Source organism: Cololabis saira, chromosome 8, assembly GCF_033807715.1.
Source record: "Cololabis saira isolate AMF1-May2022 chromosome 8, fColSai1.1, whole genome shotgun sequence".
Classification (NCBI taxonomy): Eukaryota; Metazoa; Chordata; class Actinopteri; order Beloniformes; family Belonidae; genus Cololabis; species Cololabis saira.
Genome location: NC_084594.1, coordinates 19702930 through 19723394, shown reverse-complemented (window position 1 = coordinate 19723394; position 20465 = coordinate 19702930). Strand labels below are relative to the sequence as shown.

The following is a 20465-nucleotide window of genomic DNA, read 5'->3' as shown; positions in this document are numbered from 1 at the left end:
GTATAAGCAGTCTATGCTGCTAGCAGCCTTACCTTCCAATCCATGCTCAAATGCTCTGATAAATGTGTTGTACTCAAGAGGGTCTCCATCAAAAGTTGGTATACTGTACCTCTTGGAGGTAAGGATAATGAAGACTGTTGCTGCCCTAACAGAGCTGTTATATGATTTTGCTGTTGCATGATCGTAAAAAGATCTCCTTGGTCCACGTTAGCTTGCATCAAGCCAGTGCACCGCATAGGTTCTTGTTTAGGATGCGTGGCATGATAAGTTTCCTGAAATCCTTGAAGCATGCTTGGTTTGGGATTCAGAGTGTTAGCCTTTGGTCCAACATGTTGACAAAAGGTTTCCTTGGGTCGTGCACCCAGTGTTGTAGCAGCTTTGTTGACATCTATAGGGGATTGATTGAGCTGATAGTTTGAGACTTTAGGCTGTGCCTCCATTAGCACTGTGGTGTTGCTGCCTCCTGTTGGTGGATGATTGAATTGATACTTGGAGACTTTAGGCTGTGCCTCCATTAGCACTGCGGTGTTGCTGCCTCCTGGATGGTGGATGATTGAATTGATACTTGGAGACTTTAGGCTGTGCCTCCATTAGCACTGCGGTGTTGCTGCCTCCTGTTGGTGGATGATGTGATTGATATTTTGTACTATGTGGAACAAATTCCACAGCAGAGGGTCTGAGAGAAGATTTACATTTTGAACCTTCCAGATATGAATTCATTCCATCCGAATGTGCTCTGGAGCTCTGTACATCAGAACCTCGGTATTGCGCGGCTTTTGCGGCCGCTAAACCGGTGCAAATGACACAAAAAGAGAGCGTCTAATTCACAAAGAACCCGCAAAGGGCGAATTGCATCACAAACTGCGCTGCCAAGCAAATAGTAGCATTGTGCGCCTGTGCCATTTGCATGCATGTAAATTAGGTAATATTCATACATTCGGCGCAAAATTGCCCCCTTTCTATGCAAATAAGCCTCATTGCAAAAACCGTCTAATTCACAAAGGCCAGGGCTATTTGCCACACGCAAAAATAGTGGAGCAAATACCGTCTTTTTGACGCGTGTATTAACTGCGCGCAAACTCACTCCTCACTCCCCATCTCTCTGTTTCTCTCTCTCTTCAATGTCATTCAAGCCTGTGTGATACTGAATGATATTAAGGGTGAAATCTACAGTCAGACATGACTGTAGACAGTCAGATCAAGTGGGGTTGTGGACTTATCTCGGATTTAAAAATAAAAATAACAGGATCTCAGGATTCATCCATACAGTAGGGGCTGCTTTATTACAAACAATTCCACCATATAAACATATAAATCTAGAATGTGTGTGTTTAACAGCTTAATAATGTCATCACATATCACAACATATATCAGACTTATAATAAAATAGCGCTGATCGTGTCCCTGTGAAGCTCAGCGTCAGTCAGGACTCTCAGCTGCTGCTGGAGATGCAGCCGCGGTGAGTGGGCTGCCACCCATCCCTTGAAATACGGAATTGTTACGTAATTTGGAATTAGAATTCATATAAAACAGTTTATTCCGTATTTCACAATCGTTCCATGCACGTCTGTCACATACTCACACACTAGTTAAGCCTAATTATGCCTAAATAATGGTCCGCGTTAAATCGGCGCAGAGCCTACGCCGTAGGGTTGCGCCGTAGGGTTACGCCCAGGGTTTCCGTTGTCCGGTAATTGCCGGACTTTGTCCGGTAAAATATGCCGAAGTCCGGTATTTTATAATCTCTCCGGTCAAAATGTCCGGTGAAAATACTCACTGGGGCTGCGGGACTAGGGACTAGAGTCCCCGGGACTACCGCGGAGGGACACGCCGAGCCTCGGTGCCGAAAGCTGGGAGGAAGCGGAGCTGCGGCGCCGACATCCACGTGTGCTTGATTTATGGTTCCGCGTCGCACCGACGCAGAGCCTACGGCGTAAGGTTTGCGGCGACGCGCACCCTACGCCAGACCCTACGGCGTAGGCTCTGCGTCGGAGCGACGCAGAACCATAATTCCGGCTTAAAAGTAAACAACATGCGCCCAAGTACCCGTGCATGACAGGCAGACACACACGGGGAGAAGAGACAATTTCTTTAATTTTAATTTTTTTAAAAAACTTTATCCTTATGAACGCAATTGTTATATACTTGTTGGTAGTCCAACTTTCCTTATTTTAATCAGAACACTTTCTTTTTTCCTCTTCGGCGTGGAGTAGTGGGCTTGGAGCGGCAGCCATCGGTTAGTTTTTTCTTTTTAGATCCGAGGCTTTGCGTAGATGGCGGCTTCCGCAACTTTCAGGCGCTTTTTCTGCGCAAGCAAGCTTTATAGATGAGGCCCCAGGACTGTTACCGCAGTACCGCGGAGTAGTACTCGGTGCCGGGAGCCGGGAGGAAGCGGAGCTGCGGCGCCGACATCCACGTGTGCGTATATTTATGGTTCCGCGTCGCACCGACGCAGAGCCTACGGCGTAGGCTCTGCGTCGGTGCGACGCAGAACCATAATTCGCCGCGTACCCTACGCCGTAGGTTACGCGCAAGCTTCTGCAATATTTATGTATTTTTTGAAGTTACACTCGCGAGTCAATTGAAGGGACTTATTTTATTTAAAAAACCCTTTTTTTAAATAAAAATACTATTAAATGACTTGCATTGATATCGTACTACTGCATATGATTTATTTTTAACCTCAATAAATTCATATAGCCTATGTGACCGGAATTTCAAACATTTGTCCGGTAAATTGAAACCCTGCCGGTCACATTGTCCGGTGCCAATTTTTTCTAGCGGAAACACTGGTTACGCCGTAGGGTACGCGGCGACGCGCACTGTACGGTGCGCCAGCCGCGTAACCTACGCTGTATGCTCTGCGTCGATTTAACGCGCAACCATAAATCAGCCTTGAACAGCACTGAGGGAGGAGGGAGGAGAGGGAACGGGGCTCTTTGCACAGTGTCTTGAGGATTTACAGGCTGAGCCTACCGTTAGTTCTTAAACTGTAAAAAAAAAAACGGGGGGGGGAGACAAAAGCATGAGTTTGAAAAGTGGGGGGGGACATGCCCCCCCTGTTCCCAGTGGAAATTGCGCCCTTGCGCCTCACGGCGTTTTATTTTCACTCGCTTTATTTTTTATTTCTGCAGTTTTCATTATGGACCAATCTGTGTGCTGAAATATGGAGAACACTGGAAACAGCTCCGCTCGACTCAGACAAGTGCAAATTGCACTCAGCTCCAAAACTTTAGGGGCGTGTCAGCGCCGGTATATCATTAGTGCAAAATCTTTTGTGAATAGGACCTTAAAGCGGGGCAAATTGCGGGCGCAAATGCGGCGCAATTCACAGCGCTATTTGCGGGCGCAATCTATTCTTTGTGGATTTGGCCCTTAGCGTGCACCTCTGACACATTTTGCTTTGAAAGCATCAGTTGCTCAACTTCGTTTGCTATTTTGCAGAGTTTCTTTAATCTGGAATTCCTTTCCTTTTGGTATGATATAATTTTTGTTTCCAACGCTTTAACTGAGAGTTTGACAGGTCTTTTACCATGTTCATTTTCCGGCACACTTTGATTGACAGCTGCGCCCACTCATTTTGCTTTGATTTAGCAGAACTGTCGAAGCTTTTATTCAGAATTGTAGCAGGATTTACCTGTATCCTTTTTGTGAGAAGGCCAATCTCTTCCACACAGCCTTTAACAATTCAGATTTTGTCCTACCATGAGTCTTCGGCGTTGGTTTGCACAGGCTGTCTCTTGTCTCCGTCCCCAATTGAGTGGAATCAGCTGGCACGCACTGGAGCGCAGAGCTTTCCTTGGGTGTAGCGGATCAAAAAACTAAATGAAGCTGAGTTTTTCAACAAAATGATATGGCAATCTATCCACAAAAAATGCCATTTGAGGGAATTTGAAGCCATTTCCAACTCATGCTGGTTCTGAAAGAAGTGGTCCGACAGGGAGCTGCGTTCAACACTTTATTTTGCATGTGAAGCCTCAAAAAACACCTACAAAAACCTGGGTGCTGACGAGCCAGTGTATTATCAAAAAACAACACAATAAGCTGCTGGTGATATAACAACCATACGGACCCACACAAACTCTGCACGGTTGAAAAACTGTGTGGCTTCCAGCTCCTAATTCCCCATCTGATCACCTGTGTCTCCCTTACTTAACCTCTGATTGACAATTACCTCCCATGCCCACAGGTGCGCAGGTGATGCAATGACAACCTCCACCCACACATACATGCACACACAGCAGAACTCTAAATTGGCTACAACAATAATAATAATAATAATAATAATACATTTTATTTATATAGTGCTTTTAAAAGATCTCAAAGACTCTTAATTATAATATTAATTATATTTAATTTAATTAATTAATTATAATTATATTTAATAATACATATTTGATTGAGTTCAGGGATAATAAGATGTAGAAAAATGAAATATTCCCTACATAACTAATGTTACTACTCTACATATGTTACACTTAGTAAGTCGTAAAGTTTATTTTGTATCAAACTAGTTTTGTCAGTAAGTTTCGTTTGATATTTAATATTTATAACAAATATGTGTGTTTTAACATTTTTAAACAGCTCAACTGTGGTGAAACGTTTTATGGTGAAGTTATTTTGATTCTGATAAATAAAAACAAACTCATCTAATGCACCTTGTTTCTCTTTTATAGCCTGATGATAACATATTTATCTATTTTCAATCCCAATCTTATTCATAATTCACAACTTAAATACAGTTTGGGTCCAATTACAGTTGTAATGAGTCACAAACAGAATGACTAAGTTTGTATGTTCCAATGTGCAGAAAAACTGATTAAACACAAAATGACATTCATTGTAAAATGTAAAGTTTAGATGAAACTCACCAGGGAGGCGCACATATATCTCTTCTGATTGAACTTGATGACATATGTCTCTCTGCTTCACAACACAATGATAGTAGTCTTCCTTGGTCAAATTAGCCATCAGGACAATGTAGTAGTTTCCATTTTCAGAGACTTTCTCTTCTTTAGCAGGAACTGGGGTTCCAGTACTGTCCTGCAACTCCATTGCTGGTTTTGGAGAAGTCTCTACAACTTTACACTTCACATGCACTCCATTTTTAACAGGTATGATAACAGGAGTTGGACAGGTACCTGTAAAACATATATAAACATAATGAAAGGAAAGTACAGTTTTAGAAAGAAAATACTGAAATAGTTTTTCATGTTCAGGGTTATGATGTGTGTTTTTAATATTTTTCACCCACAATAAGACATTTTTAGAAAAAAAGCAACAAGTCACTGAAAATACTTAATGACTTAAACAACAGTGCATATAGTACATATGGAGTGATTTAGAGGAACAGGAATATTGAAGTTGTGGATTCCTCACCAAAATAAATGTTTAAATTGATGAAATATAATTAAATATTATAGCACAACTACTGTACATCATACTAATGAAGCCAAAATCAGCTGGAAACTAGATGTTAATGACTTTAGATTGACCGGTTATGTAACATCCAGCGCTGCCAGAGACGTGGAAATGTGCAAACAGTGTTTCCATGACACTTTTGCAATAACTGGATTATTGAATTGCCTGAAAACATATCTTGTAAAAGCATACAAAAGGTTTTTGCGATATTTGAGAGTTGTGTTTTTTTGTTTTGTTTTTTAAACAAGTGCCATTTCCATTGCATGTTTTCTTTTTTAGTGTTTGGATTTTGTGAAAATCTAGGGGACTTGAAACATTTAGAATCTCACTTTAGCTAATACACACTTTTAGACTATTATATTTGATCATTTTAACATACAGATCAGGACACTTCTCACTGCTTTCAACACAATAATTCCCCATCTCATCCCAATCTCATAAACAAACCTAAACTGGGATCAACCACCAAAACTTTGATCATGGATCCTGCACTTTTTCTCCAACAGACCACAAAACATCACAGCAGGAAGTCACAAATCAACCTCTCCCACCCTGAATATTAAACACCTCCGAGCTGCATCTTCAACCCAAACCTTCTCAAACTGTCCTCACAGGACTGAATGACTATCTCCTCTTCAAAGAGTACGATGACGTTCAGATAACACCACTAAAGTCGGACTCAACTCAGAAGGCAGAGACACAATCAAGAGAAGAGGTTCAACATGTGGAGACCAACAGTAACTTGGTGCTAAGCACCAGTAAAAGAAAGGAGACCGGTGAATTTCATGATAGTTAGGAAAACAACATCTTCCTCTCTGCCTAAATGGTGAGGAGGTGGAGGCTGTCAACAACTTCAAGTTCCAGGAGTTTCAAATCACAAGGGATCTGACTGAACAATTAGCACCTTTTTTCCGTCAGTCAGATGAGAGGATGATTTGTGATCAGGGTTAAAGATCAGCGTGAAAAGCATCATTACTGATTTCTGTCTTTTTTATCTTCAAGTCAAATCCAAATATTAAGATTACTTCCTGCTGCACTCAGCCAACATGGATTTATGAGTCTTCGTGGTCTCATCATCACCACAGGATCATTATGTCTATACATGGGGTTGCAGACTCAAACAGGCTCAAGAAAGTGATACAAAAAGCGCGAGATGTTTTGCGGGGTGAAGCTGGACTCTTTAGAAACTAATGGAGAGACAGATACTTCAGAAACTACAAAGCATCCTGGGTAACACCTCCCAGTCCCTCCATCAGCTCCTGGTCCAACACAGGAGCAGACGGACTAAAAGACTCAGACCAACCACCTCAAAAACTGAGCGGTGGCAATAAAACTGTACAACTCCTCACTGTGAAACCAATGTTTTACCATACTGTCACTTCAGTTTTAACGGGTTTACAATCTATGTTACAGTTTACTGATTGTTTGCACTATGTTTATAGTCTGGTCTTTTTTGTATTTATTTTATTTATCTTAAAGTGTTGGTTAAATGGAGCACTATTACAAATAGAATTTCCCTTGGGGATAAATAAAGTATTGTGATTCTGATTCATACATTTACTGTAGATGTAGAGGGATTCTCCATTTCAGCTTTAATTTATTTACATAAAAATAAAAACTTTCATATTCTTGTATCGTTTTCAGAGTGTAAACTGCTGTAAACTAACATCCACATTTACAGCAAATAACAATCCTACTGAGCTTCTGTGTATTTTGGATCATTCTTCAGCTTTCTCACCTTAGTTTTATTTTCATTGCTTTTCTCATTTGAAATAAAAGATGTCAGTGACTTATTGATGATTTAAATATGTACAGTAAATCTCCAAGTCTCTTCAGGGTCAAGATGCAGCAGCTGGTTATGTTCTTGTTCCTCCTCTTGTCTTGTGTTTAGATTTACATAAAGTCTCAGATTATTATCACAAATCAGGACATTTTCAACTGAGACAAAGGTTTTACTGTCCTACCAGAAAACCTGTACTCTTGCCTCCCTCTTTAATGCAGGCGTCCATTGCCCTCCTTTTGAAGAAGGACAAGGACCCTGGATCATGCACTTCTTACAGGCCCTTGTCTTTACTGAATGTGGATGTCAAAGTTTTAGCCAAAGCACTGGCGATTCGTCTTGATAAGATCCTTCCTAGCATCATATCTGAGGAGCAGAATGGTTTCATCAAGGGACGCCAGCTCTTTTATAATGTTCGTACACTTCTAAACGTGATTTTCTCTAAAGATTCTTACAGAGGTGGAACTCCCTACCACTGTCGCTGATAGGAAGAATTAACACAGTGAAAATGACTGTATTGCCTACATTTCTTTTTTTGTTCCAATGCACTCCTTTATTTCTACCAAAATCTTTTTTTAAATCACTTGACCAAATTGTTTCCAACTTTTTATGGGCCGGTAAGACACCCAGAGTGAGGTATTCGCTTCTCAAAAAATTTAAATTTAATGGGGGTCTAGCACTACCAAATTTTTTGCTTTACTATTGGTCAGCGCATATTCACAAACTCATATATTGGCTTCAGTCTCCTGAGTTATTATGGTGCAGATTGGAGGCTCAGTCACTCTCTTCATCCTCTCTAACGGCCTTACTCTCCTCCTCTTTACCATTGAATCCCTCCAAGTTTACAAATAGCCCTGTGGTGCTTTCCTCCCTTAAGATTTGGTCACAGTTTAGGCGCCATTTTAAATTTGCTTCTCCATCCACCTATACACCTGTTACTAAGAATAATTTGTTCCCTCCATCACTAATAGACACCACTTTTACGATTTGGTACAGTCGGGGCATTAAGCACTTCAGGGATCTGTATAAGGATGGTATCTTTTCCACATTTTCAGATTTGAGGTCAAAGTTCGATTTGCCTGCCTCCCATTTGCTTCGTTACTTCCAGCTTCGACACTGTGCCTCTGGCTCTGTTTCCATGCTTCCCTTCCCTTCCTGCGAACCAACCGTGGGATGATCTTCTAACTATGAAACTCAGTCAAAAGTCTCTGATATCTAGGATATATGCACTGTGTATGACATTTGATGGTCATTCTGTAGATAAAGCTCGGGAGGGTTGGGGACGGGAGTTGGGCCTGGACTTCATAGGGGAGCTGTGGGATAAAGCTATCCGTAGCATACGAGCTAGCACGCCTTCTGCTAGACTTGAACTTATTCAGTTCAAGGTGCTGCATAGAGCCCACCTATCAAAATCCCGATTATCGGAAATATATCCGAATGTTGCAGACCTATGCGACAGATGCCAGGGTTCTCCCTGCAATTTAAGTCATATGTTTTTCTCCTGTCCTAGGTTACAGAAATTTTGGAGTGACTATTCCGTGATCATGTCTAAAGTTCTGGGGAAAAAGGCCTCTCTGTTGACTCCTCACATATCAGCCCCATACAGTCAGAAGTATTGGCTTTCACATCTCTTTTAGCAAGACGTCGTATCCTACTTTCATGGAAATCCCCCAAGTCTCCGTCAATTTCTGTCTGGCTTAGTGATGTTATGTTTTTTCTCAAATTGGAGAAGGTGAGATACTCAGTAAAAGGCAACTCAGCTAAATTTGTTCATAAATGGCAATCCTTCGTAGATTACTTTAACTCGTTGAAGACTCTACCCACCGACTGACCCCCCCCTTAATTTTCTTTGCATTACTTTTATTTGTTCTTATTATTGTGATTTATGTTGCATTTTATGTTTTATTTATTTCCATTTAATTGGATATCAGTGATGGGCATTTGCATTCACCACTGCATTTGTTCTTTGTATGCCACATTTGCTCATCCATTACTTTCTTCCATTGATCATTTCTTGCTCATCTGTTTATTTATTATTTAACGCTACAGAGACTCTGTTCCTTAGTTAGGTTTTGTGTGTTTATAAAAAAAAAAGGGGACAATGTATAATGTATAATGCGTATCTTTGATTACATATATCCATGTTGTCATTATATGTTGTTTTTTCTAAAAAGATCAATAAAAAAAAGAAAAAAAAAACAACCTGTACTCACCTCAACTTTACGGTTGTACCATCACTGTGTTTGTCATGATGTTAAAATAAGTCATGCTACTTATATATGCTAATAAACGTTATAGAACTGTGTTTATTTATTTCTATTGTGACATAGATGCTCGTTATTAGCTATTAGGCTTAGCCACATGCTGCTTTCGCCATATTTGCTAGTTTCAGATTCTGCTATTCTGTTTATTTAGTACTGTAAATGTTTGTTCTTGTTTTTATTTCCTTGTCCTCTCAGTTTCACACTTCTTGGCATTAATAAACCTCTGGACAGCAGCTTATGGTCTTCAGAGTCTTTGTGTTGGAGAAGAGTCTAGCGGACTGTTAATCGGGCGTATCCAGGGCAGAACATACCATGACCTGCATGGCAGAGTCAACACCAGCGTAAACAGAAACACCACCAAACAGGATCTGTGAAGCAACAGTACAGGTCTTTGTTCAGTGGATACTGACATCAACTGGAAACATGCTGCCAAATGTAAATGAATGGAAGCTTAGCGTTTCAGTTGACCTTCAGTCTGTGTAGGGAAAGAATTAACAAATGGATTCAAAGTGAAGTTGTTTTTGCTAGATTAAAAAACAAGAATAGTTTGAACATGTAAAATTTTTTAATGTGCTTTCTGCTGAATTTACAACCCTAACCCAAACCCACTGTTTAAGAAGAAGGTTTATCAGGATTTCAATGACACATTTTTGCAAAAGAAAAGCCACAATTATAAAAAACTGTGACAAGACACCACTGCGGTCTAGAATCTGATAATAACATTTTTAAAGGGGGTTTGTTGAATGAATTTGAAAATAATCCATCATGTATGGAGGACAGAGAAATGTTAAAATCATGTTCCATTATTTTACTCTCAGTAAAGAAAATTATTTGTAGTCCGTTCTGCAAACTAACCTGCTTCTTTTCATGGGAGTTATGTCCACTCATCTCATAGATACTCAGTGCACATGATTTTATAAAAAAAGAAAGAAAGAAAGAAATAAGAAAAAAAGGGTAGGACAGGATGGTGCAAGATTAAACAAGAGTTAACGTCTTTGTGTCTTTGATGTGAAGTGAACAGAAGAGACTGAACAGTGATTCCATCGTGGTTGTATTTCTGTTGGACAGGTAACTGTTTTCATACCTTCTCACATGTTTCAGGTATTCTGATGTCTTGTCACTCAGGGAATGATCAGGGAAACTGTTCATGTCTGCTACGTCGGACACTAACATGAACTAGATTGTATCACACCTGTAGTCTGTGGTAGTTACATGTTTGTGTGTTCATGTGTCCTGGAAGCGTTTATGCTGGACGTTACATAGAAGGGGTTGAGCATTTTGATTTATAGTTTCATTCTTGCTCTTTACGTATACATTTCTAATTATCACCATGTTTGCTTTTACGTTTATTTTTTAGCAACTTTTGTGGATTCATTTAAAACATTTCTCTATCTTTGTTGCGACTGCCTTTTCTTTTTAATAATAATAATAATAATAATACATTTTATTTATATAGCGCTTTTAAAAGATCTCAAAGACGCATAATTAAAATATTAATTATATTTAATAATACATATTTGATTGAGTTCAGGGATAATAAGATGTAGAAAAATCAAATATTCCCTACATAACTTATGTTACTACTCTACCTACTCTACCTACCACTTATTAAGTCGTAAAGTTTATTTTGTATCAAACTAGTTTTGTCAGGTGGTTTCTTTTGATATTTAATATTCATAACAAATATGTGTGTTTTAACATTTTTAAACAGCTCAACTGTGTTGAAACATTTTATGGTGAATTTATTTTGATTATGATAAATAAAAACAAACTCATCTCCTGAACCTTGTTTCTCTTTTATAGCCTGATGATAACATATTTATCTATTTTCAATCCAAATCTAGTTTATAATTCATAATTTAAACACAGTTTGGGTCCAATTACAGTTGTAATGAGTCACAAACAGAATGATTAAGTTTACATGTTCCAATGTGCAGAAAAACTGATTAAACACAAAATGACATTCATTGTAAAATGTAAAGTTTAGATGAAACTCACCAGGGAGGCGCACATATATCTCTTCTGATTTAACTTGATGGCATATTTCTCTCTGCTTCACAACACAATGATAGTAGTCTTCCTTGGTCAAATTAGCCGTCAGGACAATGTAGTAGTTTCCATTTTCAGAGACTTTTTCTTCTTTAGCAGGAACTGGGGTTCCAGTACTGTCCTGCAACTCCATTGCTGGTTTTGGAGAAGTGTCTACAACTTTACACTTTACATGCCCTCCATTTTTAACAGGTATGATAACAGGAGTTGGACAGGTACCTGTAAACATAATATAAACATAATGAAAAGAAAGTACAGTTTTAGAAAGAAAATACTGAAATTCTTTTTCATGTTCAGGATTATGATGTGTGTTTTTAATATTTTTCACCCACAATAAGACATTTTCAGAAAAAAAGCACCAAGTCACTGAAAATACTTCATAACTTAAACAACAGTGCATATAGTACATATGGAGTGATTTAGAGGAACTGGAATATTGAAGTTGTGGATTCCTCACCAAAATAAATGTTACCGTAATTTCTGTCACACATCAACTCAATAAACCCTCGGCTTCACAAAAAATAAAACGTTTTTAAGAAGAATCAATTCAACATGGAAGAAGTTCACCAGTCAAAGTGCAATTTATTTAAAGAAAAAAAAATCTACAGGTTTTACTTTAGACACAAGAAACCTCTAAATATCTGGTTAGAAGAGTGTGGGGAGTCTGAAATGTGGAGTGTGTTTACACCTGGTTTTTAATATGCATTCTAAAATAAACTAGTTAAAGAGGCAAAAAACGTGATACTTGTATGTATTTTTGTTTGTTGCAATGATTCCAATTAAAATACTTGTTGCAGGATTATACAATCTATAGAAAATAAAATACTCTTTAGTGAAGAGAAGCAGAGTGTCGCTGTAGTCTAAACTAGAACATATAGGGAAAAAAACAACACAATCTACAAATCTGGCTTTGACATCCTAGTTTGTGATGTCCTTTAATTTAACAGTTGACTGGTTTACAGTCTGGAGGATGGGAGGAAACTGAAGAACCAGAAAGCCACGTTAAACTCTAATAAAGAAACACCACAATCTACGATATGCATAAATCTAGAGACCTTTTTGCTCTCCGGACACAAGGTCATCTACTAGATTACTATAAATAAAATCATTGCTGTTGTTTTAGAAACTTAAATGGTAGACCTGATATATTAATATTAATTGTAATTCATTTTTGAGGCGTCCTACATCATTGTAGTCGGCATCCTTAGAGATAATGTTGAGTAAACGTGTGCGTTTATGGAGGAGATGATCTGTGTCGTCATCAGATTAGACTCACCTGGGATGTTTTCTTCCGTTCTGTCTTTTAACCAAATGTAACGCGGAGGTTGTATGCGACCCAATATATGCATGTTAAAGTTAATAATTAAACATTACAAATGTTTGATGTCGACCGGAAACGTGAATACAGAAGTGCGACACACCGTTTCGAAGTTTAAATGTTTGTTTTTTTAGATACATTCCGGTGTCTCAGAAAACAATACGCTAAATATTATTAATATGGTCTCGTATTAATTCAGTAAATAGTTGACAATTTAGGTGACAATCTGTGTTGTTACATTAAAAAGTAAATCATGTCAAAAACACAGAGAATTCAGTACTAACTTTAGCTAATATGGAAAAGTTAAACACCAACAACTAAATTTACCTCGTTTTCGTTCAACAGAATTTAAAACATACCTGTTTATAATTAGTTTATCTGCCTTTATTACATATAAAGTAATTCCTCAGGCCTTTAGGAAGAAGTTTAATTTGGTAAATTCAAAGACCTTGACAAAAAACTTTCCGATGATCCACTAAATCTCTGACATCAGTAAACGCCCAGTAACAAAACAAACCAATCAGCATCGATCTTTAATCTAAAGTGACACATTTATCAGCCTTTTAACTCTTTGGCCAATCAGAGAAGAGCATGCTGGTGCTAGGTAAATCCCAACGTTATTCTCCTCTGGTTTCATCCAATGAGAAATCAGGATGATGATGACGTACAGAGTTTGTCCCCAGAGGAATTACCTGTCGGTCCATGTATTTGAGCTGAAGTATCTGCTCTCTTTGAGATGATGGAAGTTAAAAATACCCACAAAAATGGGTTTTATCCAATATACACAAAAAATAATGTTAATAAATATTCATAGGGTGTGCTACACATAAATAACGTTTCTTAAACATACATTTGAATGTAATTGACCGTTTTAAGCATTATTGACAAGAGTTATCATCGTTGTTTGTTAACTTTGAAGAGACTTGTAGAGCTCTGTGTCCATCTGCTGGAGATACTTTGTGCTACACTTTCTGAAATATCTTCCATTCAGATCACTTTATCCAATTAAAATTTGGCACGGATGCTGTAAACAAAATAATTATTGCATTCTGGAAATTTTAACCTGATATATTGAATTATGTCTGATATGCTGCATTTAGATAATGAATGTAAAAGTTAAAAACAACAGAGCACCTGTTTTTCCATTTTAAATCCCACAGGTGATTAACTTTGTTACTTTAACAATTACATTTAATATATGATACAACACCTGATACAATTTACATTACAGTGATGCTATGTGCAGATAAGAGTTTGATGGTCTTGAAATGAAAAAAAACACCAATCTGTCTGGTCTACAGCTGAAGATATGTTTATTACTGACATCAGCCCTAAGAGGTTAAGATGCAATCTAAAAGAGAAAAACACAAGACATTTAGAAATAGTTTTTGTGATTTGATCAATCTGACAGTCACATAAAACTCAAAAGTGTAAAATTAAACAATATTAAAAAGAAGAAAATCAATCTTAGATGAGATGAACATTGCAGTTGCTTTACAGAAGAGATTATCAGTTGTGGATGGGTTATAATCTTACTATTTATACTAGTTTCAGACCAAATATCAAAATCATAACAAACATCAGAGAGGTGAGTTGATGGTTAAGAGCTGGATGAGTCACCTCTGATCAAATATTAGACACAATTTATTTATCTGATTTGCATCCTTGACAATTGTATATCAGTAGAAAGTAGAGGTGTGGGAACAAAAAAATGATTTCCAACATGGACAGCTGATTCTCTGACATACAATCCCTTGATATTGAGAAAAATTGTATATTTTTGGGATTGGCAAAGCAGAAGGTCGATTTGTATCTTATCTTGTCATCTGCATCTTTGCCTGTCATAACATTCAACTATAACCTCTTTAACATCTATCTATCTATCTATCTATCTATCTATCTATCTATCTATCTATCTATCTATCTATCTATCTATCTATCTATCTATCTATCTATCTATCTATCTATCTATCTATCTATCTATCTATCTATCTATCTATCTATCTATCTATCTATCTATCTTTAGATGTTACATAAACGTACTCACCGACAATAAGTTCAATCTCAGATCGTCTTGTTGGTTGTTCACGTGGAAAATCACAGGTGTAGTTTCCACTATCAGCTAACTTTGTTTTCTTAATAACTATGGATGCATTGCCAGACTGTAGTTTATCTGGAAAATGAGTGACTCGACCTCTGAACGTCTCATCTTGACCTGGAAGGCCGTTATTGTAATGTTGGCCTTTGTCAAACATAAACACCTCCTTGTCTCCATCTTTCTTCCAGTCAAAGAGTTTATCTGTAATGCTTAAAGAACCGAATGAACAAGGTAGAACAACTTGATCATCTTCTTTCACTGTGATCTTAGTGATTAATGGTCCTGAAAGACAAAATAAAACATGTATTCATTACATATTAGACATAAAGCGATCAAGATAGAAAACATTAGACAAATATACATCAATTCAATTTACAGTGCTAAAGTATACTAAAAATAAAAATAATTATTGTTTTTGCCTTCATTCTTCCGGCTCTCGGCGAAGGCGGACACTTTTTCTGCTCCTCTCCTCCCTATCTGCCCTGCTGCTGCTTTTTGTCCTGTCTTGTCTTTTCAGAGCCTCTCTTTTCACTCCTCCGAAACTCTACAATCATGGAATTGGTTACCTGGTCTCTCAGCACAATTAACCAAATTTTTCAGACAAGGCAGCCCTCCTGCCCCGACGGGACATTTTTTGCCGGACACATGATGGACTCCTATTGGAGGATTGGAGGATTTTGTGTCTGTCGATCATGTCCGACGAGGACGCTGAAGATGCCTTCATAATTGGACTAATGATAACAGGATTTCTGCTGTTTGGAGTTGGTGGATTCTTGGTATATCGACAAACGCGTCGTCGAAAGCTGTTCTGGCCCTTTCTAAGCTGCCCGACGTTGCTGAGGGGATAAGCACGGCGACCAACACTCAGACTTTAACGTTGGATAAGACCTTGGAGAAGTTGGAAGCTTGGCTTGGCGGGAATTGATCAATAATTCGTCTATTTGGAGTCGCCATTGATGAACCAGAGAATTAAGGCAGATGGAAAATTACTGGGATCTGCCTGTTTTCAATACAATTGTTGATGTTATAATCCGACCTTGACAGAGCAGCCTGGCAGGCCGCTCCAGTCACAATCTCCCTGTAGGAATGAAAACAAGATGCTCTGTCCCCCCCCCCTAGCCCCCCCCATTCCAAGAACACCTGCGGACTGTACCAGAACTGTACCGGGCCGTCTGATAACATCAAGGACAATGGCTGAGCATCAGCTTTGGGGCGAAGTTCACAGACTTACCGCTTACTCACACACAATGATAAATACACCTTCCTTTAAAGTCAATGCCTTCCCCGGCCCCCCCTATTATCAGCCCCCCCAACACAGTCAACAGGTTTGAGAGCCGCGCCAATGGCCGCGGTGCTCACTTGGGGTACTGTGCCGGGATCCCCCCGCCCCTAGATTAGATTATTAATCTTCTTGAATTTGTTACTGAATTTCATGATGAATTTGTGTTTATCACATTAATAAATATCACTGACATCATTAATGAAACATCAGTTCTCCTCGTGGTACTATTGGAGCTGCATGCAAGAAGTAGAAAAATATTGTCACTTTACTATTATCATATTGATGAATAACCCAAAAAAACACAAAGATGTCACTGATTTTGGAAAAGTAAACTCAAAATAGAAAAATATAAAACCATCAAAGATGTAAGAACTGGTGAGTACAGTTACAAAACGTGTTTTTGTTTGTTTGGCACGTTGTGATGACACTAAACAAACACTAAATGATTCCTGTTAGTGAGGAGAACAGTTTACATTAAGAGACTTGAAACAAATGTACATTATATTCTGGCTCAAGTATCCCACAAAATGTTAATATATTGTTGCATCTAAAAACTATTTTATCATCTCATAATCTTCTTTGTAAAACCTCCTTCAAAATCTATAGGCCTATGTCAGATAAATCTAAAATAAATGATTCAATGGCTTTCTTTTTATTTATTTTCCAGAAATAGTGTGAAACTGATAACTGATGCTAATATTTGCTTATAAAAGATAAACATTATGAATGACTTATATTTTTTATGAGCCTATCCTGTAAAAAAAAAAGGTCTTTGGGAAGTTAATGATTAGTCGGAGATAAACACTGAGCTGCAGTTCACTTCCTCCTCAAATACTCTGCAGACCCAATTACGTCATATCTAAAGTTATAACATCTCTGAAAAAAACAAGCATCAAAAATGAAATATAATGATGATGAAGTCCTCCATTGCTTTTGTTGCGGAGATTAAGTATTTTATATCATATCATGATGATGTCGCTATTTTACAACATCCTCTGAGGAAACCAGCTACATTCTGCAGCTGCAGGTCCACGTTTCCGCATCTCACCATGAACCTGCAGATCATCTTAAAGCTCCAGACTGCCGCATCGATTTGACACAGATGCATTTGTAAAGATAATCTAAATGTTTTCCTTTCCTACCGTTTGCATCAGCAGATATTCCTCCAGACCATGTCAGGACCCAGAGACACACGAGAGGAAGCAGCTCCATCACTGAACACACCCGAGGATTGAGCATCGCATCTCTGGATGATTTCCGTCTGTGAGCGATCTGATCTCTATACGAGCTGCAGCCACTCCTTTAAACACCACCCACATATACAGTAAGGATTGTAGTTTCGTTTTAGATTCCCGCCAATACCAGGAAACACACCTCTTCTCGAGAAACATTCAAGCGACATGTACCACATTAAAAAATGTCTGAGGGGGGAATAAAAATAAATGTCATGTCATTTGTAGCCAAACAACAACAAGAACTTCTCTGCAAACACTTGCAGAGATGACAAGTGTTGTTTAGGCAAGTGAAGTTTATTTGTACAGCACATTTCATGTACAAGACATTTCAAAGTGCTTTACATAAAAAGATGTAAAAAATGCATAAAAAAGTAAAATAGTTTAAAAGCAGAAATTAAAGACAGACAAATATAAGTTAAAAAGAATAAAACAAATGGGATAAAATAAATGAAGGTGGGTGTACATTGTTGGAGATTACTGAAATGCAGCAGTTTTTAACCAAAACTGTTAATAAAATACCCCATGGCAGTGTGGGGTGTGCAATGTGGGGTTCTGTCTGCAGCTGGAGAGGAACTGCTTTACAGATTATCACACCAAATAAAAAACGCCTGGACATTTAGTGCAAAAACAGGCAAAAAACAATTGAAAACAAAGTCCAGGACTGACACACTTTTTTGTAAATATGTAAAATAGTTCAAAGTTCAAATTGTTCATGTGAAATTGTTTGTTCATGTCATTTCAGAGTTCTTATCCTGCAATAAATTTGAAAAATCCAAATCCGTTTTTATCTTTTCATTCCTTTAAACAGTTATTACACAGTCAGAACACACAATATTGAATAACTGCCAGATATTGAAAGTTGAAGTTATCTTGCGAAAAAAAATGGACAGGAGCACTGATTCTTTGCACATTTGACAATTCTACACCCATAAAATCAAAATAAATCCAGGCGGCCTGAATGTAATTACAGATATAGGAGGGTTAAACACCACCCACATATAGCCTAAGGTTTGTAGTTTTGTTTTAGATTTGCGCGAATACCAGGAAACACATCTCTTCTCTGGAAGCAATCAAGTGACGTGTAAATTCATGTGCGACAACGACGACATGTCATCACTTGTAGCCATGCGCGTCGCCACCATATATTTTGGGGGCCCACTCTTGAAAAAAAGTCGTTCGGACCCCCCCACATTTCAGCGTGTTTTCATTGCTTCACAATCAAATCCGTTCCACTTTATGAGTAGGAGATTACACATATCTACAGAAATCCACTCCGCGTTTTACTTCTGTTTTTTAACACGGCAGCAGCAGCATCATTCAAAGCATTCAGTCAGTCTGAGGCAAGCCGATGTGGAGATGCCGAGATGGAAATAAGAAATTAAGTAAGTTACCAAGTTTTACCTTGAGTGGCCAAACAGCAAAATTGCGTTGTTCCATGGTCAAACACAGCCAGCTTATATATATATATCGACGCAGAGCCTACGGCGGGGGGTACGGCGTACGTGCGCGTCGCCGCGTAGCTTACGCCGTAGGTTCTGCGTTGGTGTAACGCGGAACCATAAATCAGCTCCGGAGCCGGCAGCAGACAGAAATCAGCCTTTATTCTGGCGAGGTTGCAAAAAACGTGCAAAAAAGTGATTATGTACATTCACTGAGTGAATATTATGAAAGTAAAATATATATTTCTCGCTGTATGACGACTAAAAGCATTCTGGGATTTTATTTTGTCCCAAGAAAACTAGTTTTTTCTTTTTAAATCAGAGGGTGTTGTGTAAAATTCCCATTGTGACGTACTGGGTGCCTTCACAGGTGTTGAACCCTGGCCTGCTTCTTGTTACACCTCACATCCTTGATAATACTGTAGTAGGCCTGTATGGTTCATCTGGAAACAACAGGATTGAATAAAATGATGTTGTTGTTAAGAAATCTTGTAAGCCATTCTTTTACTTTTTTTTTATATAAGAAAATAGGGATAAGTAGTCAACTAATATAAAATAACATGACGCCGTGGGTTGGTTTTCCTCCCAACCTTCCCAATTTTTTCAGTCACCAGCCGCCACTGATATATTATATATTTGTATTTCCTCATTACTTTTTTTTCAAGAGATTTTTTGTTGCATGACATTATTAATCCTCATTTAATAAAGTGCCTAAAAAGTGCCAAAAAAGTTGTCAGTGTCAGTCCTCTATGAATTAAATAAAAACATAATAGTAGCTCCAAGGAAAAACAAAGAGAGAGGGAGATTATTTTGGGTGTAAAATGCAGAATGCGGGAAATTGAATCTACTATTTTCAAAATTTTCTGGGGGGGGACCCCCAGACCCCCCCCAAAAAAGTGTCCCCCCCACATTACAAAAGCTGCTGACGCCCATGCTTGTAGCCAAATTAGAAAACTGACTTCTCTGTGAGATATTTAAATCATACCTCAAATAGTTCCCTATCTAGGCTATGTTGTGATTTCAAAGGGTTTTTTCTCTTGCAAGTTTATAAAGTCGTGATTTCTCTTTTCATTGTGAGTTATAAAATGTCAGTTCCTTTTTTATATATCTCTCTCTCTTTTGCAGGTGTTTTGTCTCTATAAAGTCAGGATTTCCAGTTCAGGTGACTCAGGTGTCTTGTTAGGATTCATCCTAGGCACCTGTCACTAATCTGTGAGTTTAAACTTCTAACCTGCTCATTCCTCATAACCTGGACCTTAAGAGTTGCAAACACTTGCAGAGATGAGCAAGGCAAGTTTATTTGTACAGCACATTTCATGTACAAGACAATTCAAAGTGATTTACATAAAAATATGTTAAAAATGCATTAAATAAATCAGCTTAACTTTTAAATCTTCACAAGTCTGGTGCTAACTTGAGAAAATAAATGTTATTAGCTCTCAGAATCAGCTACCTGAGCTGTCAGGATAAATGAAAGACAGCATCATGGATGGGATGTGGTCTCATAATCAACTTACTTTCACGCTGGAAACTGGTCTTTCACTGTACAGTCGTTGTAGAAATGTGTGGAAGGACACAA

At 38.3% G+C, this 20465-nt stretch overlaps 1 protein-coding gene across 1 annotated transcript in view; it reads right to left on the bottom strand.

Moving 5' to 3' along the window:
- LOC133448480 (uncharacterized) overlaps positions 1-17499 on the bottom strand; it is a 28474-nt gene extending 10975 nt beyond the window's left edge. The window contains exons 1-4 of the mRNA XM_061727048.1: positions 17355-17499; positions 14880-15212; positions 11464-11733; positions 4872-5141 (exon numbers count right to left, since the gene is read on the bottom strand). Coding sequence (XP_061583032.1) covers positions 4872-5141; positions 11464-11733; positions 14880-15212; positions 17355-17451 — 970 coding nt within the window. The 5' untranslated portion in view covers positions 17452-17499. The remainder of the gene's footprint in view (positions 1-4871; positions 5142-11463; positions 11734-14879; positions 15213-17354) is intronic.
- Between the last annotated feature and the right edge of the window lie 2966 nt (positions 17500-20465).